This window comes from Ochotona princeps, chromosome 17, assembly GCF_030435755.1.
Source record: "Ochotona princeps isolate mOchPri1 chromosome 17, mOchPri1.hap1, whole genome shotgun sequence".
Lineage (NCBI taxonomy): Eukaryota > Metazoa > Chordata > Mammalia > Lagomorpha > Ochotonidae > Ochotona > Ochotona princeps.
The window spans coordinates 2,229,553-2,243,977 of NC_080848.1; the positions used below are offsets into that span (position 1 = coordinate 2,229,553).

Sequence of the window (14,425 nt, forward strand, 5' to 3'; positions counted from 1 at the left end):
CCAACAGATGGGTAAGGAACTTCAAGAAACACAGCCCGGAGCTCAGGAAAGGATGGAGACACAGATTCAAGCGAGCAGCATGGTGGGGTCCTGGGCGGTGGTGAGCATGCAACGGGAGGAGGTGGACAGACGGCCAGGGAAGACCCCACCCACCTCTATCCTGCGGATCTACCCTCTGGAACCGCCTAGCAGGCTCCGCCGGCAGGGGTGGGCACCCAAAGCTCCAGCCCGCTATGGCTCCAGGCACCTAGCATGGTAACCAGTACCCGTCGGTGCGGGCGGATGGTCCCAATCGCAGGACCCTAAAGCAAAGGCCTCTAGATGCCCAGGCAGGTAGGAACTGGGCTGTGGCAGGATGGGCATGCCGGGTTGGAATTCCACTGAGGGTGCCGTAATGGCATCGATGGTGAGGGCCACGTTAGCTGTCAGCGTCCACACTGGCTCCCAAGCATGGCCCATAGCGTGCACACAGCTATGCACACGGCATGTGTGCATGCCGGCTGTGGAAACAAAGCTCCAGGCTCTTCCGACAGCTCACAGCAGGAGCGTCGAGTCCCTGCTGTGTCCTCTTCCTGCGCCCAGCAGGACCCAGCCAAGAGAGGCCGCCATGGTCACCTACAGGAGCCTCTTCTTCAACTACCCCAGTTGTCAGGCTGCATGTAGGGAGTGTGTCCCAGGTCCTGTGGCCCAGATGACTGGGCGGGGAGGGGGGACCAGCAGACCTGGTGCACAGTCCCCAGCTCAGGGTGTCCCCCCCGACCGTGGCACCTGCAAAGAAGGGCTAGCAGGAGCAGCAGTCCACAGCAGGACAAGGACAGCAACCTGAGGGCATGCGCTGCCTGGAAACTGAGTCCCCAGGGTGACAATGGGGGACATCCAGCACTCACCCAACCCCCACCACAGGCTCCCTCCCACCTTCGGCCCCTGGGGTCCCCCCCCCCCCCCCCGCCGGCATGCCATGTGTTGCCAGATGGCCTGCATGGGCCATTCTGCTCCTTAGTCTTCCCCTCCATCATATGGGGGTGAACAGGCCCCTGGTGTAGCAAGCTAAACCTCTGCCTGCAGTATCACCATCCTATATGGGCACCAGGTCAAGTCCCAGCTATTCTACTTCACATCCAGCTCCCTGCTAATAATGCAAGTGAAAAAGTGAAAGAAAGTGTCTCAAGTTTTTGGGTTCCTGCACACAGGCAGGAGACTCAGAGGCGGCTCCCAGCCCTGAACTGCCCAGCTCCAGCCATTGTAGCCACTGGGGAGTGAACCTCTCTGCCTCCTTCTCTGTGTAACTTTGCCTTCCAAACAAATACACCTTTTTTTTTTAAATCGTGTTTTCAAGGTAAGCCTCTGGCAGGGCATTCTCCTCCCAACACTGCCCCGTGAGCACGACACGTGCCTCCTCTCTCCCGCAAACCCCCTGGGGACTGTCCCAGGTCCTGGGAGGGCATAACGGAGTGTGTGCCTGTCTGTGGTGTGGGAGTGTGGTGTGCAGGGTGTGGTGTGCGAGTGTGTGTGTGGGAGTGTGTGGTGTGGGAGTGTGGTGTGGGAGTGTGGTGTGCGGGGTGTGGTGTGGGAGTGTGTGGTGTGGGAGTGTATGGTGTGGGAGTGTGTGTGTGGGAGTGTGGTGTGTGGTGTGGGAGTGTGGTGTGGGAGTGTGTGTGTGGGAGTGTGGTGTGGGAGTGTGTGTATGGGAGTGTGGTGTGGGAGTGTATGGTGTGGGAGTGTGTGTGTGGGAGTGTGGTGTGTGGTGTGGGAGTGTATGGTGTGGGAATGTGTGGTGTGGGAGTGTGTGTGTGGGAGTGTGGTGTGTGGTGTCTGGTGTGGGAGTGTGGTGTGTGGTGTGGGAGTGTATGGTGTGGGAGTGTGTGTGTGGGAGTGTGGTGTGGGAGTGTATGGTGTGGGAGTGTGTGGTGTGGGAGTGTGTGTGTGGGAGCATGTGTGTGGGAGTGTGGTGTGCGGTGTGTGGTGTGGGAGTGTGTGTGTGGGTGTGTGGTGTGTTATGTGTGTGGGGGGGTGTATGGTATGGGAGTGTGTGGTGTGGGAGTGTGGTGTGTGATGTGGAAGTGTGGTGTGTGGTGTGGGCGTGTGTGGTGTGGGCGTGTGTGGTGTGGGAGTGTGTGGTGTGGGCGTGTGTAGTGTGGGCGTGTGTGGTGTGGGAGTGTGGTGTGTGGTGTGGGAGTGTGGTGTGTGGTGTGTGATGTGGGAGTGTGGTGTGTGGTGTGGGAGTGTATGGTGTGTGGTGTGTGGTGTGGGCGTGTGGTGTGGGAGTGTGTGGCGTGGGCGTGATACAGTATGCAAGGCATGGATGCAATGTGTGTGCATAGAGCGTGTGTGTGGTGTATGTGTGATGTGGATGTGCAGTGTGCCTGGTTTGGTGTGTGCTGTTTGTGGTGTGTGTAGGTGTGACTCCCTGGTGGGGGGCAGCTCCCAGGCCACAGTGGGCAGCACACCGCTGCTCCTCCCCACACTGGGTGCACCCGCGGGGCGGTCATCAGGGACTCCCCTCTCCCTCCTGTAGGGCCAGGACTGGGGGATGAGGACAGGAGCAGTCCCGGGGCCCTGCCATCTTGCACTTGGCACAGTGGGGCTCTGTGAGGGTTCTGGGGGCGTCCTAGGGGGCAGAGCCATGAGAGCCAGGAGTGCCCGGGGTGGGACCTGGGCTCCGGATGGGACGGGGCCATGAGAGCCAGGAGTGCCCGGGGTGGGACCTGGGGCGGGGCTCTTGGATGGGGCGGGCCATGCGGGCTGTGTCCACACCCTCACGGTCAGCTGGATGTTCCCTGGTCAGCAGGTGCTTCTGGGAGGAATCCCACCAGGACCCTCGACTGGAGACGGGGCCAGCCCTGACCCTCGCGCAGCTGAGAAGGGGCTGCTCCCCAAAAACATTAATTCATCGTCCGCCCTCCATCAGCTCGTTAGGGCCTCGGTAGTGGCCACCTGTCGCCCGAGCCAGCGGCCCGATCACTGTCACAGCGGCTTGTCCTGCAGGGCAGCGTCCAGCTGAAAATGAGCTCACTGCATCACTCCACCCGGCTTGGGAAGCTGAAGGCCTCAACGGGCTGGAGAGAGCGAAGCCCGTGTCTTCCTTGTGCATGAAGATTGCGCCGAGCAGGCTGCTCAGGACAGGGCTGTGGGGAGGGCGGGGGCTCAGCACACAGTCTCGGCTGGAAATCCCTGAAGCCAGGACCCGCCCTGGGTGCTGGCAGGGAGTGCAGGTGGCAGCTGATACAGGGCGCAAGACTCACCTCTGCGGTCTGCGACTTTTGAGAATGCCACCGTGTTAGGACAAGGGAATCCTTGAGGAGCCGACTGCAAAGCAAAGGGGTTCCCTATCAGACAAACCTGGCACAGGGATCAAAACGCCGCCTGGTCCCACTCCTCACTTGGGTGCCTGCCGATGAGCACCCAGGGGCCAGCAGGTGCAAAACCTGGATGGAGCTCCCAGCACATGCACTTGGCGACTGACCCAGAGGTCACCCTCTAGTCCACCAAGGTTGCAGCATGGTTGCAAGCAAAGCCACCTCCCAGGGGTTCACCCTCTAGCGGTGCCACTAGGCTGAGGGTGCCAGCTCTGGGGCCAGTCTGCCCAGGCTCACACCCTGGCCCTGGCCCTTGGGCCAGTTAGCGCACCGCTCTGAGTCTGCTTCAGCCCCATGAGCCGCAGTGACGTCACCAACAGCTGTGTGGTGTGAGGCCCTGGGCCCATACTAGGGAGGTGGAGGACTCCCAGACCAGTGCGGCTGAGGGCCAGAGGTGGGCTATGAACTTAGGCAAGGTGGCTGCCCTCAGATGGGGGCCCTCAGACTTCAGTAACGAATGCCAGCTTGGCCTGAAGACCCTGGCAGGCGTCAGGGCCCCGTGATAATGCTGCTCTTCAGGAATCGCATCTCAGTGTGGCAAGAGGGACAGAGGCACTCCACGCACCCTGGCTGGGGACAGACTGACAAACAGCAATTTGGGCCTGGTGCGGTGGCCTAGTGGCTAAAGGCAAGGACGCGTCGGGATCCCATATTGGCGCTGATTCTAATCCTGGCAGCCCCACTTCCCATCCAGCTCCCTGCTCGTGGTCTGTGAAAACAGTTGGGTATGGCCCAAAGCTTTGGGACCCTGCACCCATGTGAGAGACATGGTAGAGGCTCCTGGCTCCTGGCTCCGGTTCGGCTCAGCTCCGGCTGCTGTGGCCACTTGGGGAGTGAAACAGCAGATGGACGGCAATGCAGCCAGGGGTGGAGTGGGGCTGGCCAGCTCATCTTGTCAGAATGCCAGCAGGGCGGGGGTAGGGGCAGCGGTGTTTGGAGGCACACACTGTGTCCTGTCCGACCAGCAGGGTGCCCCCGTAGGGCTGGGACAAGCCGTCTGCAGCACCATCCACCCACCCCACCAGGGAGACCCTGGATCGGGGTGGCCAGGGCTTCCTCGGCACACAGCAGGGCTGTTCCTCGGATCAGGCAGGGCTGGGGCCAGAGCTCACCCCGGGCGCAGGAAGCAGCACCGCCATGCACGGCCACCTCGGGTCTCCCGAGCCGCCCACGGGAGCCCTGCTGCCTCCTGGGGAACGGGATGGCTCCGTGCTTCTCACTGCAGCCTGTGGTTGCTGAAGCAGCAACACAAAAAGGCACAGCACACTGTGACACTGCAGTGACACCAAGGCCTTGTCTCCGACGCCCCTCGACAGAAGCCTGGACCCGCGGGGTGGGGCGGGGCTGGTGCAGGCCGCCAGGGTGACCACACGCCCCAAACGCAGCCGTGCGGGGCCCCGCCCTGTGCCAAGTCCACGCGGGAACTGGAACTGAAGCTGCTTCTCTAAGCTGTAACAGCAGAAACGAGCTCTCTACTTCGACACAAGCAAAACCACTTTTTTTTCTTTAAATATTTATTTTTCTTGGAAAGGTAGATATACAAAGAGAGACAGAAATGTTTTGTCCATTGGTTCATTCTCCAAGTGGCTGCAATGGCCAGAAGCTGAGCTTCTTCCAGGTCTCCCACGCAGGTGCAGGGTCCCAAGTCCCTGGGCCGGCCTCAACCACTTCCCCAGGCCACAAGCAGGGAGCTGGATGGGAACTGGGGCTGCCGGGATTAGAACCAGCGCCCGTATGGGATGCCAATGCTTGCAGGCGGAGGATTAGCTAACTGAGCCATTGCGCTGGCTCCACAGGTAAAACCATCTCCCCCAAAGGTGTTTTCCGGTCCACTTGTTAAATGAGTTTATTTCATGGATCACATGGGAGTTACCACAGGACAGATCAATTACCAGCACTGGGTGTTCCCCACAGGAAGCAGCAGAGGCCAGCCCACTGTGAGCAGAGGGGACGGCCCCAGGGCTCTCACGCACCCCACGCCACCCGCCAGCCCCAGGCCCTGCCTGCTATCTCACCTGCCAGGTTTACGCTCACAGGAGAAAAAACCAGCCGCGACAGAGGACAGCCGTGGGGCCAGCAGGGCTAGCTGTGGCAGAAGGGCCTTGGACCACGCCCGGGAGAGGGCTGCCAGCCAGCAGCGGGCCCAGCACTGCCAGTTCCCAGCCCCACACCACGCTCGGGGCAGCAAAGGCCGAGAGCAGCTGTCCAGGGCCAGTGCAGCAGGCAGCACCGAGGGCCCGGGCGGCGCTTCCCGCAGCCGGCTCCCACGACCAGGTCTCACTGCAGGGTGGCCAGCTGCTCGATGGCCGCGCGCACCTTCTTGGCCATCTCCTCAAACTCCTTCTGCTTGCTGCTGGTCTCCTTGGCCTGCAAGTGAAGAGCAGGCATGATGTGACCACGTGAGCAGGCAGGCCACGGGGAGGGGGTGTCCACAGGCCACAGATGGCTCCACCCCGACCCGTTCGAGGGACCCTTCTCAGGGACTGCCCCTGACATACTGGGGAAGGCACAGAGCTCTCCCCTCCTCTGGGGTGCCCCCCCAAATGCCTTCCCCAAGCCAAAGCACTCTGGGCAGGCCTTCGGGGGTAAGGGAAATACAGTCCGGGCAGCACCGGCTGCTGCCTGCTTACCACCGGAAGCTGGCACCAAGCAGGTGTCAACCCCAGGCCCTCTGATGTGCACGTGGCCAGCAGACCTGCTGGGCCAATGTCCACTCCCCGACCTCTGCATGACCCGCTGAGAACATTCTGTCCGACAGGCCAAAGCAGAACACCGTGAGCAGGCAGGTACCTGCTCCCCTGTCCTCACTGACTCGCCTCACCTTGGCTGCCACGCAACAAAACAAACCCTTTTTGGGTTAAACGTACTTCTAATAAGAACACTAACAGAAGCTAACTTTTTTTTTTTTAATTTTTAAGTAGGAAAGTCAGATATATAGAGAGAAGGAAAGACAGAGAGGAAGATCTTCCGTCCATTGAGCCACTCCCCAAGTGACCGCAATGACCGGAACTGCGCCGATCCGAAGCCAGGAGCCAGGAACCTCTTCCAGGTCTCCCACACAGGTACAGGGCCACAAGCAGAGAGCTGAGTGGGAAGCAGAACTGCCGGGATTAGAACCGGCGCCCATATGGGATCCCAGTGTGTGCGAGGCCCCACGCCAGGCTCAGTCTCTTACACACCAAGTTTTTATGCCCCGCTGATGTACTCCAGGTTGGTTCTTAGTCATTTGTTTCCACAGCCAGAGGAATGAACACAGCAGCTGAAATTAGAATCCGAGGGCAAGGTACACCCCAGGGAGACCCCAACACAGGGCCCCCTGGCAGCTATGGCGCACGACTGCCTGCTCCCCGCTGCTGCTGCCACCACACGCCCCATGGCGTGGCAGTGGGACAGGTCAGGACCCTATCCACTTACCCACCTGCCCAGGAGACCCCCAGGCCGGACCAACTCAGGAATTATAACAGCCACCCGGAGACACTGCCTGTGGTGCTGGACGGCGCAGCTCCAGCCTGGCACTGGACGGGGCTCATATGGCACCAGCGACAGGGCTGCGCTTGGGCACTGACCCCTACCACTGACCCTACAGAGGGCTGTCATTCAGCAACATCGGGTGCCCCACAAAGCCTGAACTCCCGGCAGACGAGTGACGTTAGTCGATCCCCTGGCCACCACTCTGTGACACCTGGATTCACCAGCCCTGGCAGACCGCCTGCCCTGGCACCTGCGCTCCCCACATCTGAGGCCTCACCGCCTGCCCTGGCACCTGCGCTCCCCACATCTGAGGTCTCACCGTCTGCCCTGGCACCTGCGCTCCCCACACCTGAGGCCTCACCGCCTGCCCTGCACCTGCGCTCCCCACACCTGAGGCCTCACCGCCTGCCCTGCACCTGCGCTCCCCACATCTGAGGCCTCACCGCCTGCCCCTCCGGAGCCTGCTTCAGTGGAAGGTCAGCGCTTCCTGCAGGGCCTGCACGGTGGCGCAGCGCATTACACCACCACCTGCGACTCCGACATCCCATAGGAGCAGTGGAAGACGGCATGTTTGGGCCCTGCCACCCACAGGCGAGACCCGGATGAAGCTCTGGCTCCCGGCTTCGGCCTGGTCCAGCCCTGGGCCGCTGTGGCCTTGTGGGGAGGGAGCCAGCGGGTAAGAGGGCTTTGGCTCTTCCTCTCTCTGTAACTCTTTTCCAATAGATAAAGTCAATCTTACCATATATTATTTATATGAAATCAAGTCAATAAATCAATCTTGGGAAAAGCTCGGCTGCGAGACAGGCCTGCCACCTCTCCCTACATGCTCTCTGCTCACACAAGCACACAGCTTGGATGTGACCTCCGGGCGGGTGTTCCTAAAAGCAGGAAGACAGCCCTACCTGTCCCACCCCCCTAGGGACCAAGGGACACACCCAACACCCACTAGGGAACACGCAGTTCTGATGTCACGCTCAGAAACCACTGGGGAGCCCCAAAAGAATCTCTGGGGGCAGGCAAATGCTTCCCTGTGGTTCGCCTCATGCCCCCCCGGCAAGGGACTTCAGAAAGCTGCCCTGGGAGGCCCTGGGCACAGCTGCTGTGCAGGCCACATGCCACAGCACAGAGCCAGGAGGGAGGCGTGGATGGCACCCCGGGCTTCGCCTGCCAGTCTCGAGGGCGGCAGCCATTGGGGGAACGGTCAGCACACAAATCTCTCTCCCTCTTGCTCCCTTAATAAATCTTACAAAGAAAAAGGGCCTGCCCCCTGGTGGGGTGGCACTTAGGGGCAGCAGTCAGACGCTGGTTGGAAGCACCCGGGCTGCTGACTGGATCTGAGCCCAGCTTCCCGTCGGCACGCACCCGGGAGCAGCAGGGCGTGACTCAAGCGCCTACACCCCTGCCACCCCACGGGAGGCCTGGCAGCACCCCGGGTTCTGGGCCCGCTCCAGCTGTGGCTGTCGCCGCATCTGGGCAGTGAGCCAGCAGAGGGGAGATCTTGGTCTCTGCCTTCCGAATAAAATGAGAATAAATAGGAAAGCTCTCTCAATGCTCCCTGGAGAAAACACAGCCCCCCGGGAGCAGGTTCAGAATCCGTGGTTCAAGAGGTCTGCCACCAAAAGCCTTCCAGGTTTGAAAGGTTTGTTTGTAAAAATGAGCTACGGGCCTGGCATAGTAGTGTAGCACAGCGGCTAAAGTCCTCGCCTTGAACGCCCCGGGATCCCATATGGGCGCCGGTTCTAGTCCCGGCAGCTCCACTTCCCATCCGGCTCCCTGCTTGTGGCCTGGGAAAGCAGTCGAGGATGGCCCAAAGCCTTGGGACCCTGCACCCGCGTGGGAGACCTGGAAGAGGCTCCTGGCTTCAGATTGGCTCAGTTCTAGCCATTGCAGCCACTTGGGGAGTGAACCATCACATGGAAGATCTTCCTCTCTCTCTCTCCTCCTCTCTGTAAAAATAAATTAAAAATAAATTAAAAAAAAAAAAAGAGTGAGCTACGGTGAGGACGTGGCCTGGCCTCCGCAGCATGCACACGGGCTGTAGCTGGTTCTCCCCAGAGCCTCCTGGGCAGTCCTTCAGGGTCAGGTGTGGCCCCAGCAGCCCGACCGCGCTGGGTGCTCCCGCTCCCATGAATACGTACAATCTTGTTCTTGGCTCGCTCTTTGTCCAGTTTCAAAAATTCACTCAGGGTGAGTTCCTCAAGCCGCTTATTGACGGAAAGAAAAGCACAGCTGGACGAGTGCTTCCTGTGTTCCTCGCTGGGGAGGCAAGCACAGGGGTCACCAGAGGGCGGGTGGGGGCACCCCCCCGAGATGCCACGGGGACGCCGGGCCTGCACCATGGGGTCACCAGAGGGCAGGTGGGGGGCCCGGCCAACTCCCAGGGCACCCCGCCCCCCTCCGCCAAGTCACCACGGGGACACCCGGCCCCGTACCAGGGAGCCCTGGACTCCAGCTCCCCTGCCCCCGCTGATGAGCACCTGGGAGGCAGCGGGTCACAGTTCAAGTGCTTGGGTCCTTGTCACCCACTCTGAGATCTCCCAGCACCTGGCCCAGCCCTGGTGTTTGGGCAGTGACACAGGGGATGGGGGATCCTTTCAAATAAACAAACAAAACAGAAGACAGAAACAGTGTGGAGCCCGGAGCAGGAGGTCTAGGCGCTGGGTCCCTGGCTGCCGGCTCAGGCCCGTCTCTGCACCCTCCTGTCCCACAGTAACATCTGGGGATTTAGAAGGAGGGTGTTATAGAGCGGACAGGCAGGACAGGCAACCCCTCCGGGACCCTCGAGACACTGCCTAGTACACTTCGAGTCCACTGGCCCCTGGGGCTCCCGCCCCTCAGGCCCCCACACTCCGCAGAGTCCCCAGTGGCAAGGAGCAGCCCAGCCACCGAGTGCAGAGGGGAAAAACGCCCTCACGCCCGGAACTGAGGCAATGACAGGAAGCTGCTCCCTGCCGGCCAAGGGTGGCCACAGACCTCCCACCCTGAGGGGCACGGCCACACCGCGAGGGCAGGGACCCATCACACACTCTCAGCCCAGGAAGGGCTCTGCCACAGTGCGCCAGGGACAGGATGCCAGGGAGGACAGGGTTAAGGAGACCACACACTGCCGGAGGGGCCTGGGCATGGCCACCTGGGCAGGGACCAGCCGATGGAAGACAGCTCCTGCGCTCTCCAGACCTCTCTGCAACTCTTGAGTTTCAAACAAAAAATAAATAAATCTCTTAAAGAACAGCTGATGGCAAATAAATTAAGATAATTCACAGCAAAAATATCTTTCAATTCCACTCCCATGAGCTTTCTGAGGTATCCTTGTATATGCACAAACTTTAAAAAATTGGGGGCCCGACACGATAGCATAGCAGCTAAAGTCCTCAGCTCGAATGCGCCGGCATCCCATATGGGCGCCGGTTCTAGTCCCGGCAGCTCCACTTCCCATCCAGCTCCCTGCTTGTGGCCTGGGAAAGCAGTCGAGGACGGCCTAAAGCCTTGGGACCCTGCATCCGTGTGGGGTACCCGGAAGAGGTTCCTGGTTCCCGGCTTCAGATTGGCTCAGTTCTAGCCATTGCAGCCACTTGGGGAGTGAACCATCACATGGAAGATCTTCCTCTCTGTCTCTCCTTCTGTCTGTATATCTGTCTTTCCAATAAAAATAACATCTTAAAAAAAAAAAAAAATCGGGGGCGCTCAGTGCAGCTAAGAGTCCTCATCCTGTATGCCCCAGGATCCCATATGGGTGCCGGTTCTAATCCCGGCAGCTCCACTTCCCATCCAGCTCCCTGCTTGTGGCCTGGGAAAGCAGTCGAGGACGGCCCAAAGCCTTGGGACCCTGCACCCACGTGGGAGACACGGAGGAGGCCCTGGGCTTTGGATCACCTCAGCTTAGGCCATTGTGATCGTCAGGGAGTGATCCAACAGACAGAAGGGCTTCCTCTCTGCTTCTGTTAACCTGCCCTTCCAGCAAAAACAATCTTCAAAAAAATAAAACACAATGCTCATCAGAAGCACTTCCACCCCTAGAAGGACCCCCTCCTGATCGGATGCGTCCGGGAGCCCAGCAGGTGCTGGCCCCACTTGCAGCAGCTACCCGTGGCTGGGCAGACTAGACTCGCCAAGTGGGGTGTCTGGGACACCCCCAAACCCAGTCAGGCTCCCAGGAAGGAGCACTCACATGGGGTCGTCGTCCGGCTCCCAGCCCTCCAGCTCCTTGAAGCAAAAGAAACACTGCGCCAAGTCGGGCTCGTTCTCCGTCGGGCAGTGGATGAAGCCGGCCTCAGCCATCTGAGGGGACAGCGTGCAGGGTCAGCGGGGCGGGAGGGTTAGGGTCAGCCCTGGGCGGGAGGAGGGTTAGGGTCAGCGGGCCGGGAGGGTTAGGGTCAGTCCTGGGCGGGAGGACCTGGGAGGCCGACCCCGAAGGACGGACGGAGGTCCGGCTTACCCGCTCCGGGGTGCAGGCGCAGCCCTCCAGGAAGGGCCAGTTCTTGAACGTGGAGATGCGGTGGTCCTTCAGGTACAGCTGCCAAGCCGGGGGCAACGACTGCCCGGCTGCGTACGCCGCCATCGCTGCTGAGATTCAAATCCGGCGCTTCCTGCGCGCCGCGGCGCACGTCGGGAACGTCCCGCCCCCGGCCGCGCGGCCTGCTGGGAAAGCGAGTCCTCGGGGACCGCAGGGTGTGCTGGGAGAGAGGGCGCCTGAGGGGAACGCCAACCGCCGGCCGCTAGGTGTCACCCTACAAAAATAAAGCAGGGGAGACAGGGGGCTTCCATCTGGTGGTTTATTCCCCAAAAGGATACAACAACTTAGAGTGGGCCAGGATGAAACCAGGAGCTTCTTCCAGATTTCCTATGGGTGCAGGGTCCCAAGGACTTTAGTGACCATCCTCTGCTGCTTTCCCAGGCACAATGGCAACGAGCTGGATGGGAAGTGGAACAGCTAGGACTCGAACTGGGGCGCTTACGGGATGTCAGTACTACAGACAGCAGCTTAACTTGCTGTGCTACAGCACCAGCCTCTGGATGGCTCCGATTCGCGCTTGCCAGGGTCGTGTGGCTCTGTTAGGGACGTCAGCCCTACCTGTCCGTGTATTGGTGAGGAAAGCTGAGGTGCGCCATGAGATGGCCTCCCCGGGGCATCAGAGCAGGACCTCAACCAGCTTGTCCACCTCCCACGCAGGGGCGCGAGCTCTGGGGTGGCTAACGCTAGGACGGAAGTCCATATTTCCCGGGCTGCAGGTGCTGGCCCCACGTTGGTTGGTGATTCTCCCCCCACTCGTTCTGTTTCTCATCCACTCACTGAACGCCTCTCGTGCCCACTCCCCCTCACAGGGACAAGTCGGAGCTGTGTGTGTCTGCAGTGGCTGGCCAGGACCCTGTGATCTAACGGGGCTTTTGAATTCCTCGTCTCACTAGGGCTTATGCCTGGGCCTGTGTGCGTCTGGGACCCCCGTGTGCCTTGGGTTCCTTGAAATCACCCCCCTCCTTCCCCTCCAACCTAGGAACTCATGAGCAAAACGAGCCCCCTCAGGGAACAGCAGCTCACAGACCCCGTGCCTGCTTGTAGCCCCGAGGTACTATGGGGGTAGGGACGAGGGAGGCAGGCTGTGGGGGAGGAGAGCTCCAGGGAAGCCTCACGGATGCCCTGGCATTGTGGCATTGTCACAAGGAGAAGGAGTAGCATGTGACAAGCCAGTGGGCAGTACAGGGCCAGCTGGCCAGGATAACGCCCAAGTCCTGGCTGGCGCCTGGATCTGGGCTGTGGCAGGCCTGGCTCCTGGGCTCTCAGGTGGAGCCCAGCAGCTGGGAGCGGGGAGGGGCCTTCCACAGGGGTCTTCCGGTGTGCTGTTTAGGGTCAGGATGGAGAGGCCTCCTCTGGGGTCTCGGGGGCAAAGCCTTGGAGCCCTAGTGCCACGTGGACTCATACTTCATGATTCCCGGTGTGATGGCAGCAGCTCCCCAGCCCCAGCATGAATCCCCATGTGGCTGGGACAGGCTGAATTTGGAGCCAGGAGCTCCATCCAGGTCTCTGCCATGGGTGGATGGGGCCCAAGTGCCAGCTGCACACCAGCGGGACTCTGACCAGGCACCCCGACACGGGACGTGGCTGTGATCATTGAGCCACACAGCCACCTCAGCGTGGGGGCAGTAGGGAGGAGTTAGCCTCCTGAGCTTGTCCAAGCTGAGGTGCCGCGGGCAGCGGGAGCTGTCACCAGATGGAGGGACTTCAGGGCCTTTCTCCCAGTCTCATCATGAACAGGACAGGGCGCTGGGGACCTGACTTTATTTCTCAGCTCAATGCACAGGAAAATTATGGGTCATTTTACAATAGAGAGAAAATGAGAAGAGAGACGAAGAAGCAATCACAGGGCCCGGTGTGATAGTGTAGTGGCTAAAGTCCCCGCCTTGAACTCGTCGCCGGGATCCCACATGGTCGCCGGTTCTAATCCCGGCAGCTCCACTTCCCATCCAGCTCCCTGCCTGTGGCCTGGGAAAGCAGTCGAGGACGGCCCAAAGCCTTGGGACCCTGCACCCGCGTGGGAGACCTGGAAGAGGTTCCTGGCTCCTGGCTTCAGATCAGCACAGCACCAGCCATTGCAGACACTTGGGGAGTGAATCATCGGACAGAAGATCTTCCTCTGTCTCTGCTCCTCTTTGTATATCTGACTTTGCAATAAAGATAAATAAATAAAAAATTAGTTTCTGCTTCCAAGATGATGCATAGAAGACTCCCGCTGTTGAGTCCCGATTTCTGCTGGCTGGGTGTTCATGTTGCGGTCCTGACCCCTCCACAGCAGTGGGACGTGCAAGCAAAATGGTCAGCCTGGCAGACACCCTCCCCCTGCCCTCCCCCAGCACACCCCGCCCCCGCTTACTCAGTAACCTGCTCCAACACAGGCTGGCAGCTCACTTTCACCACTTGGCAGGTTCCCCAGCAGACGGGGCCAAGGCCATGGCTGGGGTTCTGTTTGTGGGCCTGCCCACTCTCGCTGCTCCCAGTTAGTTCATGGGTGACCAGCCGAGGGCAGACTCACGGGCCAACAACGAGGCCTGAGACCTGCGCACACCCCCCGCCCCCAGGCTTCTGTGCACAAACGGGGCCCCAGAGGTGGTAGGGTAGGGAGCACACCCCTGCCTGCCTCTGGGTCCCTCGTCTGGGGACAAGGCGGGGGCCAGGCCTGCTCCCCCTTGGCCTTCTCAAAGCAGGGCTCACAGGGAGTCCTGCGGCCTGGTCACTGAAGTCTGCTCTAAGATGATATTGGCCACATCTGCTGTTACAGTGGCGTGGAGCGTGGATGTCCCTACTGAGGGTGGACGAAGGGCCCAAGGACATCGCCTGTGTTTTTAAGTTGGCAAGCACTTTATATTTTAAATTTTACTCATTTTAAGGCAGAGTTACACCAAGACAGAGACAGTCTCATCCCTTAAGCAGCCACAATAGCCTGGGCCGGGCCAGGCCAGCCAATAGCACTTCAAAACTGCTAGAATTGGGGGCCGGCATTGTGGCAAACTGGTTAGGCTGCTGCCTGTAACACCAGCATCCCAGAGGGGCGCCAGTTTGAATCCCGGCTGCTCCACTTCCCATTCAGCTCCCTGCTATTAGCCTG

At 60.3% G+C, this 14,425-nt stretch overlaps 1 protein-coding gene across 1 annotated transcript; it reads right to left on the minus strand.

Moving 5' to 3' along the window:
- Positions 1–5,184: 5,184 nt before the first annotated feature.
- On the minus strand, positions 5,185–11,460 carry BIRC5 (baculoviral IAP repeat containing 5). Its single transcript, XM_004592869.2, has 4 exons — positions 11,263–11,460; positions 10,996–11,105; positions 8,966–9,083; positions 5,185–5,723 (listed from the first exon to the last, which is right to left on the minus strand). Exons 1-4 carry the CDS (start codon positions 11,383–11,385, stop codon positions 5,634–5,636), a joined length of 441 nt encoding a protein of 146 aa, XP_004592926.2. The 5' UTR covers positions 11,386–11,460; the 3' UTR covers positions 5,185–5,633.
- Between the last annotated feature and the right edge of the window lie 2,965 nt (positions 11,461–14,425).